The following is a 17591-nucleotide window of genomic DNA, read 5'->3' on the forward strand; positions in this document are numbered from 1 at the left end:
TCGTGTGAGGTTCACACAGGAGATCACATACAAGTCGCATTTAACTGGAAATGTGAACGAACTCACAAAAAAATCGGATTTCACAAAAAAAAACGGAATTGAGCATTAAAGGGGAACTTCGGTTTTTTTCAACCTGGGGTCTGTTTTCATGTCATTTCATACATGTGAGTGATGGAGAAATGAATTTTCAACATAGCTCCAGTATTTAGCCAGGCAGGCAGCTTCGCAGCTCAGCTAGCAGCTCAGCTAGCAGCTCAGCTAGCGAAAAGTATGGGGCAGCTGGCCCCCCGCGTCAAAGTCCGCCCTAACGTGCTTTTGCCCCTTTTTTTCCCACACTGACCGGCTCAGATAGTCTCAATGAGTGTCCCACAACATACTAGAGATGAGAAGTGAACGAAAACCTCCACATTACCAAGCGATCGCTCTTTGTTGTGGTCTGTATCCAAATCTCAGGACGCTAGAAACCAAATCTCGTTCCGAAATCACGCGATAGCTCACGCCAAAACACCAGTGGGGGAAGCAGCTATCGCACGATTTCGGAACGAGATTTGGTTTCTAGCGTCCTGAGATTTGGATACAGACCACAACAAAGAGCGATCGCCTGGTAATGTGGAGGTTTTCGTTCACTTCTCATCTCTAGTATGTTGTGGGACACTCATTGAGACTATCTGAGTCAGTCAGTGTGGGGGAAAAAGCACGTTGGGGCGGACTTTGATGCGGGGGGAACAGTTGCCCCATACTTTTCGCTAGCTGAGCTGCGAGCTGAGCTGCTAGCTGAGCTGCTAAGCTGCCTGCCTGGCTAAATACTGGAGCTATATTGAAAATTCATTTCTCCATCACTCACATGTATGAAATGACATGAAAACAGACCCCAGGTTGAAAAAAACCGAAGTTCCCCTTTAAGCCCTGCAGTCTGAACGTAGCCTTAGTCAACCTTTGTGTGAGTCCACATTACTTGAGGGACTAGCACATAGTTCATAGTGAAGTTGGCACTTAGAAATGTTGTCTCATCCACATGAGATTTACAAATGCTGATGTTTTTTGCGACTTTTAGAAGTCGTTTCCTATAATGTTTAACCACTGTAATGTTATAACCAAGGAAGGACCAATAAACTGACCTGCTAACCAAGCTGCAAAAAGAATGTCATCCAGATTCAATTTTTCTTTGAATTTCAATCAATTGTTGTCATGCAGTCATGCCGATGTGTCCCATTTTTCCTTTTGATACCTTTGCAGGCCCTCATTGTGTTTGGTCTAGGGATAGAGACTGAGATCGGGCTGTAGACATTACTTTGGAATTACAAGTTAAAACATACACATTTGAAGACTTGTAATATAGTGGAATGAATGGTTTTGCATACAGCAGGTGATACCCTGTCAACACCTTCACTGGTGCTTCTTTTATAATAATGGTCCATAGGAAAACTGCTTTCTGCCGGTCGTACACTTTCTGGTGCAGTATCACAAGTATCATTAGTATGAATTGGCAGCAGGGACTAGGGATGTCAAGTTTCACCACTCAGACAGTTCAGGGGGTTTCAGTTCATTCATTTCATTCACACTGTTCCATGCTCTAACTTGCAGATCGTTAGTATTTCTATCAAGATTTCTGTTTTATTGTTATTCATGCCAGAATTCATTGTTTCTCTTTCAAAGGTGCACTTTTACTGTTTTACTCCTCCCTTGGGAATCTTGCAGTTTTGTCCTAAAATCTATAATCCTTTCTCTCCCTTTTTTGTCTCACACTCATTCATCCTCTGCTCTTCCCTCGATATCGCCCTTATATTCATTGCGATATCTCTCCTTTCCTCATCATCCTCCCTCTTTCTCTGGACTCCATTTTCATCTCCGTATCTCTGCTGTTCTACAAACTCCTCGCTATCTTGTTTCATCCCACCTCCCTCCACAACGTTTCCTCTCCTCCTCCTACCTCTGCCAACAGCAAGGAGCAGCAGAAGAACCACACCAAGGGCAACAAGTCGGTGTGGGAGCAGAGAACGAGTGAGATTCGCAGACAGAACCTGATGACGAGTCGCGAGGCGCTCTACAATGAGCTGGAGCAGGACGACTGGAAGGTGGGAGGGGAGGGAGAGGAGGTGAGGAGTTCCCCCCGAGAAAGACACACAAATACACACATTTCTATACAGTCTACTCCTGATATATATGATGGATATTTGTTGTAAGGTGTGCAGAGTGACGTCATTGGTTGTTATAACTGCTTAAAGGATTATCATCACCCATGTTCAACCACCTCAGGCCAAACACAGTTCTTGTTCCCAGAGAATAAACAACTCTCGAATGAGACTAGAAAGGCCAAAATTAAAAGTGTATGTGACTGGGTGCACATTGACTACAAACATAAAAAAGAGAACATTGGCTATTCTTGTCTGTTGTTCTCCAAGATTGGCAGAATTGCACTGCAGAAGAAATTTCCCTGCGTTTTTCTAAGTTTGCAAGTTACACCCCCTGTCAAAAGAATTGAGACGCTTTCTCATTTATTTGAATGAGAGAGCGTCTCAATACTTTTGACAGGGGGTGTAAGTCATGATCTTCAGATTTAGTTCACCTAAAAGTGTGATGGATAAAAGATACGCTTTCAGGCATTTAAGAGTAGTATACCTGATCCCTATTAGTGCTTGACAATGATAAGGAACTTCCTCTGTGACAAAAGCTTCAGGCTAATAAAACTGACTTTGGTTTTTCATTGATTTTATGTATTCTGAGCTGCCATGTTACCGATGCTTTGCTGGTTGTTGTGCAACTAAAAAACAACTAATAAGTGATATAAAATCAGCTGGGAATGCTGTTACTGCTGGCCTTCAGTGGTTGAACATGTCACATTGCTGCAGTGAGGTGGAGGTGTGTACATCATGTCATCAGCGCTGCACCCCCTGTCAAAAGTTTTAGGACGCTTTCTCATTCATTTGAATTAGAAAGCGTCCTAAAACTTTTGACAGGGGGTGTAGATGTGGTTACAGGCACAGAGAAAACACCAAACCACACCTAGCCACATTCAGGAATAATTCTGTGCGAACAGCAATCAAACAGACTTGAAAATTTCCACTTTCTTTAATTTCAGCTCTCAGTCTGATGTTAAATTACTCTTTAATGATACTACATTTGGCCCATCTGATGTAACCTGTCGTGACATGAACCGCTGGACTAACACAAGGGCCTGAACTGCTTTTTAACCGCTGTGCATTCTGGGTCATGCTGCACTCCACAGATGTTTTAATTCCAGGGTGTAATATCCCTTTAAGCCTGTGAAAGAGTTTTATCATTGCGCTATCTGCTGCTATGTGGGACGGCTTGAAGCTGCGTGCTTGGAAGCAATGCATTATTAAAGTGGGGCATGCTGAGAAATCCAGAGCTGCACCCAGGAAGGGAGCGGACTTAAAAGTGGAGCGGGCGACGTGCAACACGCTTCAAGAAATCACGTAAAAAAAGAAGACGATCAGGAGTCGACTGGATATTGTTCGCCAACTGGCCATTGCAGAGCCGTTGTGGCATTTTGTGGCTCTGGAAAAACACGTGACAGTTTTCATTTCAAATTGTTCATGTGGAGCCAAGAATGGTGAACTGTTTGCCGAGCTGTGTATGTCTGTGGCTCAGGGGAGGGGATGGGGCGGGAGCTTGAACTAGTGCTGTAAATTCTGGGATTATTCTGGGTTAAATGGTGTACGTTAAGCATGATTTAAAGAAACTAGCCTGGACTAAATCTGATGTACCAGCTTTGAAGCAAATTGCTACTAGGGTTGGACCCGAATATCCCGAATATTCGTTCGCTATGGCGGTATCCGGATATTAATTTTGGCATCCGAATATTCCGGCTCATCCATTCGTGTTTCTTACCTCCACCTGAATGACCGGGTGGCTGCCGACTCTGACGTCACGCTTCACTTCGTTGCATAAATACAAGACAAGATGCTGAAGACCTCTGCTGTTTGGGAATTCTTCAGTTTAACTGAAGATACAACGAAGGCAACATTTGGACCCGGGACACCAGACGAACGGATCCGAATATTCGGGCCGTCTCCACCACAAGCCGCCGCCCCCGTCGGACGTTACGGGGCGGAACGAATATTCGGATATTCGTCTTTAATAGGGCCCGAATATTCGGAAGCCAGAAACCATTATTCGGGCCAGCCCTAATCGGCTCATCCAGTCGTGTGACCCCCCCACGACCACCCCCACGGGGCGGAGCAAATATTCGGATATTCGTCTTTAACAGGACCCTTAATATCCGGAGACCAGAAACCACTATTCGGGTCAGGCCTAGTTGCTACTGCAGCCACAAAAACTGAAATGTACCTGTTATGCATTTGCTTCGTAAAACTGCCACCCCGAAGCTTCACACATGTATGGATGTCATTGAGGAAATCGTAATTGTGTTTTTTATTGCTGTAGTTTTGCTCTACAAAACTACAAAGCTCTTTTTTTTTGGTCTTTTGCTTCATGAATTGTTACTGGACATGTCATTCAGTAGTAGAGGCTGTTATACTACTATTCATGTTTTTTAAAAAATTACATATGACATTAAATGGTCCCTCAGATAAGAGAACACGATTATTACAAATGGTAAAGTGTAATAAAAAGTGGGACTCCATGTCACAAGAAACTGCGTGAAAGCAAAGACACTGCATCATTTTCCATTAGTTTAGAAAAAGAGGTGGTTAACATATTTGTCAGCAGATACTGTTGAATTGTGAATGACTGAATATTCACTAAAGATACGTCATCAAAGGTGTCCCGTTAGTTATAGGTGTGCTCTGGACTTGAAGGGTAATTTCACTCAAACTGCAGACATTTACCATTGTATGTTTTATGTGCTAATTTTGAGATGATCAGTCTGAGCTTTCTGTTTCTGCTCCAGTACAGGGGAAGTAAATGAAGTTTTATTCAAATGCTGACTTTTTAAAAACTGAAAGCAGCATCTTACCAGAAACAAAGTCACGATTATGCTGCAGAATTTGGAGAACGCTGTCAAATTTCTGACTGTACTGTAAGCAAAAAAATGATTGTAGAGAAAGAAAAGCAGGGAAGCATATTGTTGATAGCAGCAAAAATCTCTCATTGTCTGGTCATATACAGTTATTCTTTAGTTGCCTTTAGGAGTAAGTTTTGAAGCTGTGTCTGAGGTTTTAACACCACTAATACCTCAGCTCTACCTTGACTCAGGTGTCCTACCCACGAAAAGCACGTGGTGACATGAAAACCCACTTGGATCGCCCCCTGGTGGTGAACCCACAGGACAACCGCAACAATAACACCAATAAGACCCAGCCTGGTGAGCTGCCTCTGGACCAGGAGTACCAGCGTCAAGACATGGACCACTGCCGTCGCGCCGCCCACTACTATCACTACCACCACCGCCACCATCAGAAGGCCGCCGGGCCAAACAGCAGAGAGACGGGCCAGCTGACGGAGACCCGCATGGAGCACGGCTTCAGCTGCACGTCTCTGGGCAACGCTGAGGGGAGCGTGGAGGGCCATCAGGGGGAGGAGAGGCACGGCCACCGGAGCCATCGAGGCCATCGGCACAGGAACAGGGAAGGCAGAGAGGCTCGCAGCGTCTCTCCCCACCACAGCGAGGGGGTAGAGGGGAGCAACGAGCACAGGAGGTCCAGACAGCATCGCAGGGCAGCCAGGGAGGGGGAGGAGGGCAGACGGCACCGATCCAGGGGGACAGAGGGCGAGGGGGACCGAGGCGAGGAAGGGGAGGGAAGAAAGACGAGACGGCATCGCCATGGCAACCAGGAAAGAAGCAGAGGCCATCGCACGAGAAAGTGAGTGAAAGAAGGGTTTGTTTTCTCAATGCATTGCTGTGAAATTACAGCCTGGCAAGCATTAATAGCCAGTATAGTGTATCGAAGAAATCAGAATATGGAGGCCATTCTGACAAACATGGATCATCCACTTCATATCTGCCTCAGTGAACAGCGAAACATCGGAGGTGGACGGCTCCTATCCCTGCACTGCAGGTCAGAAAGATTCAGGAAATCTTTCTTACCGTCAGCAATTAGACTATTTAATTCTAAAGCAAACAGATGAGACCCCAGACAATTGGATTTCCCTTCGGGGATTAATAAAGTCATTGTATTGTATTGTAAAAAGAGTAAAGAATGTATTTAATTTCCCTAATATTGTCTTCGGTGAGCTATAAAGTACAATCCTTTATGTGTAATTAATAGCTAAAGGGCGTGTTTTGTGTGTAGCAGTGAAATAAGTTTCTGACGAGGCCTTCCATCCGTCTTGTCTTTTTTCTTCTTCCCCTGATTGCTTATTTCTTCATCTCTCTTCCACCCCTTTTGGTTCTCCAGGGAGCACCACAGCACCGGCCCCAACCTCTCCACCACGCGACCCATACAGCAGTACAACGAGGACCTGGACAACTTCCGCAACAACAGCAAGCTGGCCAACGCCCACGAGCATCCTTATGCTCTCCCACCAGACCACCCCGACCATCCCGACCACGTCAACAACCTGCTGAACTGCCGTGATGCCGACACCCACACCCTGCTTCACAGCATGGACAGCCTCATCCTGACTAGCATGGCCAAACCCGAGTACACAACCATAGACATGCCCCCTGTCTACCCCTACCCCTCAACCAATGCCATCTTACAAGGTGAGCATCTTGGAGACTCTGTCATGTGCGTAAGTGTTGTGAAGATACAGAATGAACTGGACTGGAGACTTCCCATAGAGACCGTAAAGTCAGGGCATGTCAGAGACAGATTTTAAGCTGCTGTCAGGGGCCAAGATATTCTGATTTGTACTGCCTTGGAGGAGTCAAGCTCCAAAAACATGACATGCTCCAGTTTCTTCAGTGTTTGTCTGCAGCAACTGTCACTACCGCATTTCCCTGTCTAGTCAATGTCCAAATCTTTAACTTATATAGCGCCAATTGCAGGTCAAATTGTCTCCAGACGCTTTACGGAACCCATATGCCTGAATGCCACATGCCGTATGTTCCACATTACAATAATTCTTGTCTACAAGGAGAAGCAAAGACACATAGGAACTGTCACCTGAATCATTTTGTCACTTCACTTCTGTAGAACACTTTGTACAAACTGAGTCGTACGCATGGAGTGCTCCCAGTGAGAGTAAATCAGAAGTGGCATTGCAACTTTTAGAAATATTGCTTTGGTGCCTGGTGCAAATCCAGTCTCATTCACTTCTGTTCCTTGGAACGTTGCTGGTGGACGTCTTTCATGTGTTTACTGTCCTGCTCTGGTGGAGCTGACCTCTTTCTGTCTGCCTGTCTCTGTGTTCTTTCTTTGTTTCGCTCAGTGAACAAGAACGCCAACACCGACCAGAAGAAGAGCGAGGAGAAGAAGGAGGAGGAGGACGAGGGTGGAGATGAAGATGATGCCAAACCAATGCCTCCTTATAGTTCCTGCTTTATAATGTCTACCACCAACCCGTGAGTATATGTGTCTGAGCAAAGACAGACTGAGGACGTTGTACTGCATCCTTACAGGGGACAGAATAGTTGTTTAAGAGGAAAGTTTTTCTCCCCAGGCAGGAAATATAGTGTGTTTTGTGTTGTAAACATGTGCATGTGTTTGTGTTTGCACCAGGTTTCGGAAATGCTGTCACTACATCCTGACTCTGAAGTATTTTGAGTTCAGCATCCTGTCTGTCATCGCTATGAGCAGCATCGCCCTCGCTGCAGAGGACCCTGTCTGGCCCGAATCACCACAAAACAATGTGAGATGTTACTGTGTTCTTCTGTCTGCTCATGAATGTGTGCACCTCTGCATCCCTTTGTAAATGAAAAGTCCCCTGATGATGTAAAGATGAACAAAATAGTTTTAAGTGAAGACATTTGGACAAAGTTGGGATTAGACCATGGCTGTGAAGTGAGGTTATTATGTTAGGCTGAGAACATCCAAGGGGAGGCTGTAGATGATCACTGTGGGACTCTGCTGTAATTCAAAATATGATTTTTACAATAAAAGTTAGACGCTGAAGCTGGTCATTGTATCTCATATATTTAGATTTAGACATAACTATTAGGGCTGGACCCGAATAACCGAATAGTCGTTCGCTACAGCGGTATCCGGATATTCATTTTGGTATCCGAATATTTGCCCGCCGGGCGGAACGAATATACGGCGTTACTGTCTTCCCTCCGCCTTCGGCCCATATCGGCTCATCCCGTCCTGTGATCACATAAACATATACACATATGTCTATGTGATCACCCCCTCCTCCCCCCAGACGAAAATATTCGGAACTCGGAGCTCGTCTCTTCCCTTCGCCTTCGGCCCACTTCGGCTCATCCCGTCTTGTTCGGCTCATCTCTGCTCCTCCATTCGTGTTTCTTACCACCACCCGAATGGCCGGGTTGCTGCCGACTCTGAGGTTACGCTTGACTTCGTTGCATAAACACAAGACAAGATGCTGAAGACCTCTGCTGACAAAAGAAGGCAAAATTTGGATCCGGGAGACCAGACGAACGGATCCGAATATTCAGGCCGTCTCCGCTACAAGCCGCCCCACCCCCGTCAGACGTTACGGGGCAGAACGAATATTCGGATATTTGTCTTTAATAGGGCCAGAAACCACTATTCGGGCCAGCCCTAATAGCTATACCTGCCACAGACGATTTAAGTGTCGATTTTTAATGTTTGTTTTATGAAATAGGATCCCAAACGGCATCACTTTGTAGTGTTTGTGCTACCTGCTGGATCATGTTTAAAAAAAAACAACTATTTTGGTTGAAGCTCTGAAAAAACTGAGCAAAACAAATGTTTTAGTTATAGAGGTTATAGATGTCCACCCTCATCATAGCATAAGATTTCCACTGAAGCTCCTACAGGACCATGAAAAGGTTTTTCTTTTTTGAAATGAACAGAATTCTTCCACCTACTTTCTTTTATTGACACAAAACTTGATTTCAAGCCGTCACTTCGACTCAAGATGTAGGAAATATGAAGGATAATTTTAAACCAGGGAAGAATATTGGGGGCAGAGAATAGCGAATAACCTAAATTATAACAAATGGATGGTGTGAAATGACATTTTGAGAACAAACAATGAAAATGGGATTAAGATTAGATGTCGGATCAGGCTTGGACCGATGTCTGATTATTTGTCTCTTTTTCTGTTTTTGTTTGTCTCGTATGTTTTTCACTGTGCTTCACCTCTGCTTCTCTTTCTCATCCTCTCTAAATGATAATTACATCTTACGGTGTTGTGTTGCTCTGCAGGTGCTGCGTTATTTTGACTACGTTTTCACAGGCGTCTTCACATTTGAAATGTTGATCAAGGTAACAAAGTATCACTGTGTGAGTGTGTGTGTGACTGTAATTTTACTTTTTTTTTGCGTGATTGTATGTTTTTGTGAACGTATTTGCTTTCGTGCAGATTTTCTGTGTCTGTTATTGTGAGTGTGCGGTGTGTAAAGGTGTGCTGACCTGTGTGTACCTGAGTGACTCTTTGTGTATGTGTGTGGTACTGAGCACGTTCCATGTCTTCCAGATGGTGGTGCTGGGCTTGTTTCTCCATCAGGGCTCCTACTTTCGCGATTTGTGGAACATTCTGGACTTTATAGTGGTTAGTGGTGCTCTGGTGGCCTTCGCCTTCACGTAAGTGCCCCCTCCACCCTCCTCTTCATCATGTTCACCACCTGCACACATTCCACCATCCACAGAAAGACCCTCGTCGCACAGCCTTGTACGTCCGATACAACAGGCAATGCTGATCTTTTTCTCCTATTGTCTGAGCCCGCTGTACTTCAGAAATCATCCCCTCCCGTTGTTGCATTTCTACTATATACTCTTTGTGCTTTTCTTTCTCTCTGTCTTCTTCTCTACCTCCTTCATATCTCTAAACTTTCCTTGTCTTTAAATTTCTTCCTCCTTCCTCCAGTTTGTTCTTTTCTCCTTCCCTACTGACAGCTTCAGTCCTGCCTTCTTCTCTTCTTTGTTTACTGTCGATCTTTCTCCTCTCTGTTGTTCTGAAACCCTCTTTCCTTCAGTCATTGTCTTTTTCCAGTCTACCCTGCCACTCTATTTCCATGTTGGTCCATCACATGTGACACCATATCAGCAGGTCTTTCTCTGCGTTTCAGCGCCACCTTCATCTCAACAACCACCCAAGATCCTTAACTAAAACCTATCCCTGATATGCCTCACCTGAAAGATCCTCACCTTCTCTTACCTACACTCTAAAACATGAAAGGGCCTCAAGACATTGAGCTTTATTTTTTGATACGGCATTCTTTGAGGATCCCCCGCGGAACCCATTGGGAACCATTGCTTCCACAAAACTCTATTGTTGTCTAGTCTTTTACTAGTGAGGAGCCCTGGTGACAGAAGTTTGTTTTTAGAGTGTAGTCACACTGTTTCCACCCTCCATGAACCCCAAACCCTGCCTGAAACACTCGCCCTAACAACGACCCCAAACATCGTTCCCCTCAACTGTCTAATAAACTATAAAGCACCTGCTCCTGTTCAACATTTTCTCCTCCCAATCTTCCTTGCTCCTCTTCCCCTGTTTCCCCTATTTGCCGATCCATGCCGCTCTGATTTCCACCAACCAGGCCGTGAGTCATCCCTTCCTCTTTTCTTGCATCTAAAGCCCCGACTTTGATCCCTCAAACCCTTCCCTCAAACAACACACATCCCCAAGTCCTACACAGCCTTGGTCCCTGCTGATGCCTCCTCTTCCTCCTCCTGCCAGATACCTTTCCACTCCCTCTCTCATAAGAACTCCTCCTCATCTCCTTGTTTTCACAGTCTCAGCCCCCTTAAACCTTGCTTATTCCTAACATACAGAAAGGACAATTGACAAACAAGGGAACATTATATGCTTTTTAGTTCTCTCAATTTACCTCTCCAAACCGAAGCACAAAAAGTCCTTTGTCTGAACTTACAGCTACTTGTACAGTTCTTCACGCTGCATAGCAGGTCATATAGAGTAAACGGTTATGAATCAAGTTATAGGAATAAACTTCTCACACATTTGCATTTCAGTGAGCGTTCTTATGTTTCCACGTTGTTTGTTCATGCTGGGACATTGCTCCTATCTGGTAACATGACAAAGGACATGAAGCAGCTTAAGACAAAACTTGTTTATTTCTTTGTCTTTAATAAGTTAAATATACAAAGCTGACCACATGAGAATCTACATCAGATCGACAGATTGTCAAGCATTCCTGCTTCAAAGTTTGTGTGTATGTTAGGAACAAGTGTCACCCATTGCTCCCTAACTTGTCGTTATTTCCACCCTTACCTGAGTAGAACCCTGCAGTCTGTGATGAATCCAGATTCCACCAAAAACACCTTTCAACCTCCCACTCTCCAGCAATCATAAAAGCCAACATCCTGCCTCCGACCTTACCACCCCTCAGCCTCCTCATTCTCCTCCATCCTCCTGGTTGGAGGTCCTGATCGATCAGTCCGTGGGGGTGAGGGCGCCCCAGACACCTTTAACCCTTTAAGTGCCCAGGCTATTCATCCACCACAGGGAGGAACATCGGCAGGACTCATCACCTCGCCCCCCCTCTTCCCTATTTTTTACCAGCACACACTCAGACACATACACACATACAGTATCCGCCGTTCTGACCATGTTAACGAACCCGGAGGCACAGGTATTTAACTTTCCTTCCTCTGCACGACCCAGGGAAGTACGTGGGAGGGAAAGAGGGAGGCATGCTGGGGCAGGGTGTAGCAGGTGGAATGATTTGTTGTTGTACTGAACCAGTGTAAAGATGAATACATATGAATTTAATATGTATGATAGATGCACCTGAGAGCAACTGACTGTGTGTTTGTGTTTGAGAAAGAAACAACAACACAACAGAGGACTGAGTGAGGCAGAAAGAAGAGCTTGTTTGTGCATCCTCCTCAGCTCTCTGGACGTCCAGCGCATGGCTGCATGAACCTGAACACAACCTGTGATGCAACGGACGGCATCACTTAGGACTCTGTTAATAGAATAGAATGCTTTTATTGTCACTATACACAAGTACAATCAGATTTAGAGCATCTCCATCAGTGCAAGACACATGTAATAAAAATCACAAAAAAGGATCAGTTAAAACAGTATAAAAGAATAAAAAGTGCATGGTCAGTGTGATATTGCACATTAGAATAGTCCTTATTGCACAGTAGACGGTTGATGATGCTTGGAGTCACTTCCAGACAAAGAATAAGCTCCAGTCACATATGTTCTTGCTAGTACCTTCTGTTAAGGAGTGTTCAGATCCAATGCAAAGCAAATTTTAGAGGTGACAGCATGACATAAAAAGTTAATGTCACATTTGCTTGAGGTGGCATGAACTGATAGTTAGGCAGATAAGTCAAATGATAGTTCACTTTTTCAGGAAAGCACCAAATTTGGTACAGACATAGTATATGACCATACAATTGATTTAAGAGGAGTACCCCAAAAATCTAAGCCCCCTGGTGGCTGTTATATATAACACTGTTATAAATGGCTTTATTGAATCCGCAGACCCTTAAACAATGGGGGTAGATCTTGAAAGTAACTTTGTATCTGCCGTATTAAAGGAGATATCACATAAATAGGTTTATGAAATAGGCCATATTTGAATTCAAGATGGCGGCCACCAAGCAAACAAGAGGAAATTATGCTTTTCACACATACTTAAATATACATTAATAGATACCTGATGATTTTGCTGGTTTTCAAATTAATTCATAAAGGCATACAGGTTCTCAGAAACACAAACAGTGATACCGGACAAAAAAAAAAGGTTTGTTCCAACAAGTTGAAAATCTTTCCACCGCTGCACCCTCCACAACATGACTCGCCGCTGAAAAGAGGACACCTCCTCCTCCTCTCCTTTGCAGATCCTCTTTCCTCCTCCTTTCACTTTCTTCACTGCTCTCTCCTCTTCTCCCCTGTCCTTTCACTTCTTTAATCACCCTTTCAGTTCCTTTGTCCTCTTCCCCCTTTGTCCCTGTTCGCAGTCTCGTCCTTTGCCTTCCTGCTCCCACCATCTGCTGAGCTTCAGTACAGTTCTGCTTAAGGGTTTAGCGAAGGCTTCACACACACTCAGGAGGTTTCACTTTGACGCATGACATTAGTGAAAAGCAGGTACATCACAGAACCATTGTACGCTGGATTTTTAGCATGGTCACGGTACAATGGCTTCATACTTTTGTGGGTTTTAAACAGAACAGTTGCGCTTCTGGCACCCTTCATTTTCCAAACAAATGCTGAATGACTCAGAAGTGCATGCAGTCGCAGTACTCTGTGAGAATGCCTTTTCTTTCTGATAACGGTGTGTGTGTGTGTGTATGGGACAATACACACAAATCCTGGTTTCTTGAGACTTCACTCATGATCGACGTCCTGAGTGTGTATGCCTGTGTGCTGTAAGATGCCAAGAAAACCTGGAGCCGGTCACCTGTGAAGGTTTAACGCCGTTTTCTTCCCCTGTGCAGATGTGCATGCTGAAGAGCTTTGATAAAATCCCGATTGCAGATCTAATGAGGGCAATTTGTGCTGTAGGCCTGGTCTAATTGATCATTATGGTGTGATAAGATAAGAATCGGTGTAAATGGATGCAGCAATTGAGTTTCCTCTTCCAACCGTGAAGGTAATTCTGCGTAGAGCTGGTAGCACAGCAGACCACAGCAGAAAGACGCCCGGGAGGGAAGGAAGGTTTGTACGTCCAGATTCACAGAAGTGCTCTTATTATACTGTAGACCTCAACAGGATACCTGCTCTGGAAAAAATGCCCCTCGCAAAACTAGAAAAAAAACTTATTTCAAAGAACTTTTCCCTTGAAATAAGTGAAAAAAATCCGCCAATAGAACAAGTGAAAAATGGCTCGGTAAGATTTCTTGAAATAAAATAAGATATTAAGAATACTGAGATCTTAAAATTAGCTGGGAAAACTTATTTTAAGCTGTATTTTACCAGGATTGTCAAGCTTAGGTGTCATAACCCTCCTGTAGTCCTCATTTACGGCACCAGAAAAATATTGTTTCTTTGTCTGAAAAAAATCCAATAATTCAGCAAAAGAATTCCCCAAATTTATAAAAAAAAAATTTGCAAAATCTTAGGGAAGAAAATTCCTTAAAAGTTTCCCTTAAAAGTTTTATTTATTTTTTTTAAATATCCCCAAATTTGGCAAGAAATATAAATTTTAAAAACACAAAAAATTTAAAAATGTAAATATTTTCAAAAAATGAATAAAAATCTGACAAAAAAATCCTAAAATATCTAAAGTGATTCCATGTATTTTAGTAAAAGTTCAAATATATTCTTTAAGAACATTTGGAAAAATAATCTATTTTTCCAAATGTTCTTAAAGAAACAATTTTTTAACATTTCTTTTTTCCCCACCAAAAAAATGTTAAAAAATCTCCCAAAAAATATTGAAATTGTGGAAGTTTTGACTGTGAAAATATATATTTTTTCCTCGTTTTTAACCTTTAACACGGGTCAATTTGACCCACAGGACAACACGAGAGTTAAAACCAGATATTTTTAAGATTGTTTGACTTAAGATATTTAAGATGCGTTGTCTTAAAACAAGTCCCTCCATCTTACTGAAATATCTCTTTATCTTAAATCGAGTGGGACGAGACATTTTGACTAAAATAGAACAAACAGACTTGATAAGACTTTGAGTTTTTGCAGTTAAGCAGATCTGATGGAGTGAAAAGTGCATCCTTTAGTGCTGGAGGAGGAATGAGGCTCAACATATGTTCACTTAAAAATGCATTTGTTTTACCTTAGAGGATATATCCTTCAGATTAAATGTTAAAGCATTCAGATTTATATTACAGAATACATTCTTAAGAGTTACTTCTCTATTTGCAAAACTCCATTCATGTTCCATGTTAACTCTGTGTATATCAAATCAGCACCTCTGACCTCATTTTAGCTCTTTGCTGACAGAATAACCCATGCAAACTGTGCTCGAGACAGACAGTGAAGACTCAGTTACAAAATGTTTAAAATACACCAAATCCAGTCTCGTGTGTCGGTACGTTGCTAGCCTGAAAATAAAACGTAATGCAACCCGACAATAATCAAGTGCAGTATGTCGTATCGCACCAGTATGAAGTCTTTGTTCACTGGTCTGGATGGAAGGATGTCTGGAACAGGTGAATTCAGAAAATTAGCCTCTTTCCAGATCACAGTAATCACATGTGAAAATGTTTTGCCCATCACCTTTTTTAGCAAGAACATAGCAAGGGGAAAAAATCCATCCAGATCGGTAGATTATCAAAATATTTATCTGGCTAAAACTTGATTTGATTGATTCACTGTCCTTTAACTGATCTTGGAGGTTGCATTTCTGTAGGTCCCCGAACGACCCTTCAGCCTTTTTGTGGTAAGCTCGCTGTGTTCTGTAACCTGATTTAAATAAGTGACCACAGTTGTAATCTCCTGGTCCTTTAAATCCAATAAAATAAGTTGACACAAAGCTTTTTAAGTGGAAAATTGGGACAGATGAGTTTAATTGTGTCGGGATCTTTAGCGCTGTGCTGTACAGTGAGGAGGAAACGATATCTACCATGCTAGGGCTCAACAGGAGTACACAGGACTCACCTTATCTAATAGCGAGTCCAGAACAGATATTTAGACACCGCATTCAGTCGTCATGGAGACAAGAGGTGGTTGTGGGAGGGAGTGATGAGTGTCTGTGCTGACGGGTGGGCGGGCTGTGTTCCTAATCAGTTCTGCCCATCTTGCTGTCCCTCCTTCTTTGTCTGTCTCTCATATGGATGTGTTTTTTCCTGTTTCTACCAAACCCCCTCTTCTCTCCTGTCTTGTGTCTGTCTTTGTCGATCTCTCCCTGTCAATGTGTGTCTGTCTTTCGATGTGTTTCTCCTCTTCTCCCTGCCTCCTCCTCCTCTTCTTTATCTGTCTCTGTCTTTCTTTCTTTCTGTCGCTGTCACTGACTCTCGCTGTCTCCACCTTCGCTGAAACTCGACAGGAGCAGCACCCGGTAAAGTCCTTCCTCTGTCCTCCTCCATTCTGTCCCCCGCTCTCCACCACCGAATCAAATTGGCTTCTCTCTCTTTCTTTCTTTGTTCTTCTTAACGTCCGTGATGTTTCCCGCCGTATCGTTGTGTTCCTTTCACCAGCATCGTACCAACAAACACTAGGAGACACTTTGGAAGGGTTTAGTTTAATGCCCGCATTTTTATTGGAACAAGTTTAATTCCTTGTTTGATTAATAAATAGTTAAAATTTCTGCAACTGTTTTTTTCCTGAAATTAGCATTAAAGTGATGCTCCACCCACGGTCTGTCTTTTGGTAATCAGTCATGCCCTTTAGGCCTGAAAGAAAGTATAAAAACTCCTAGTTTTGTTCTTCGTGAAAGTCATGGCTGTGACCAGCTTGAATTCCAGCCTTTTTTCCTAGAAGTGATTTCTGTCTAACTTAATTGCATTTTGAAGGAATGTTTCTTTCAAAATGTGTGACAGGATTACTGAATGAGGTAATGTTCTTAATTTGCAAATATCAGTCAGATGTTACCTGCAGCCTAGTTCTTCCCCCAGAATTTCCAGTCTTGATGTACAACATGCACTTGGAACAACTACAGCATTATTCAGTGTATTTATGAATATGTTTAGACATTCAGAGCATATTGGTAAGGTTGGGGAAAGATTTAGGGCTGGACCCGAATATCCGAATATTCGTTTGCTACGGTGGTATCCGGGTATTAATTTTGGTATCCGAAGACAAAACGAAGGCAAAATTTGGACCCCGGAGACCAGACGAAGGGATCCGAATATTCGGGCCGTCTCCACCACAAAGCCCCACCCCCCCACCGGCGTCGGACGTTACGGGGCAGAACGAATATTCGGATATTCGTCTTTAATAGGGCCCGAATATTCAGAGGCCAGAAACCATTATTCGGGCCAGCCCGAGAAAGTTTGTGGTCTGCTTTAAAACAACTAAAATCCTTCAAAGAGCAAACCTGCAGTCTTCCCCAAACCTTAGCCAAAGTGCTTTCTTTTCCTAAACCTGACAACGGTTCATGATTTCTCTGTGGTGTGAGTCGAGGTCTTTGTACAGCTGCTATCCAGCTGAACTTCCTGTAAGTATGGAGCTTTACTCCTTTAAAAAAATCCTCTGAATTTATCTCCAGTAGCAGTTATGTTACACCCAAACTTAATTAGGAAAACTAATTAGTTCTAGAAAAAATGCTTTTTAAGAGACATAAGTTCACACAGTTCAGTGGATTACAAAAAAGAAATTGACATCTACTAAACCAAACTGTCATACTCGTTCACCTTATTCATAATGATGACCAAGTGCATGCTGTAGTTTTCACAGTTTGGCGTACCTGCCTATTGCTCAGCCCGTTTTTAGGATCACTAGTTGTCTTGAGCTGGCGATGTGTTCAAAATCACAGGCGTGCTGCAATAAAAGAACTGTGTTTTTGCTACATGAATGTGGCAAACACCAAAATCAGCCCTTTGGAGAAATCAGACACTCTTTTAAATCTTCGTATTATGTGCTGCCCCCAGAAAATAAGACAGAGGAAGTACGATCACGAACACAGGAGTGCTGAGGCAGATGTGTGTTTTGCCACATTTTGGTGGAACGGTGCTGTATAAGAAGACTGTGACATGTTG

The 17591-nt window shown here is 43.3% G+C and overlaps 1 protein-coding gene across 1 annotated transcript in view; it reads left to right on the forward strand.

The window, feature by feature from the left end:
• The window catches only part of cacna1ab (calcium channel, voltage-dependent, P/Q type, alpha 1A subunit, b), a 141212-nt gene that overhangs the window by 58322 nt on the left and 65299 nt on the right, over positions 1 to 17591 (forward strand). Inside the window, 7 exon segments of the mRNA XM_051945084.1 lie at positions 1943 to 2096; positions 5179 to 5786; positions 6321 to 6628; positions 7297 to 7429; positions 7587 to 7716; positions 9222 to 9281; positions 9493 to 9599. Of these exon segments, the coding sequence (XP_051801044.1) occupies positions 1943 to 2096; positions 5179 to 5786; positions 6321 to 6628; positions 7297 to 7429; positions 7587 to 7716; positions 9222 to 9281; positions 9493 to 9599 (1500 nt within the window).

This window comes from Acanthochromis polyacanthus, chromosome 3, assembly GCF_021347895.1.
Source record: "Acanthochromis polyacanthus isolate Apoly-LR-REF ecotype Palm Island chromosome 3, KAUST_Apoly_ChrSc, whole genome shotgun sequence".
In the NCBI taxonomy this organism is placed as follows: Eukaryota; Metazoa; Chordata; class Actinopteri; family Pomacentridae; genus Acanthochromis; species Acanthochromis polyacanthus.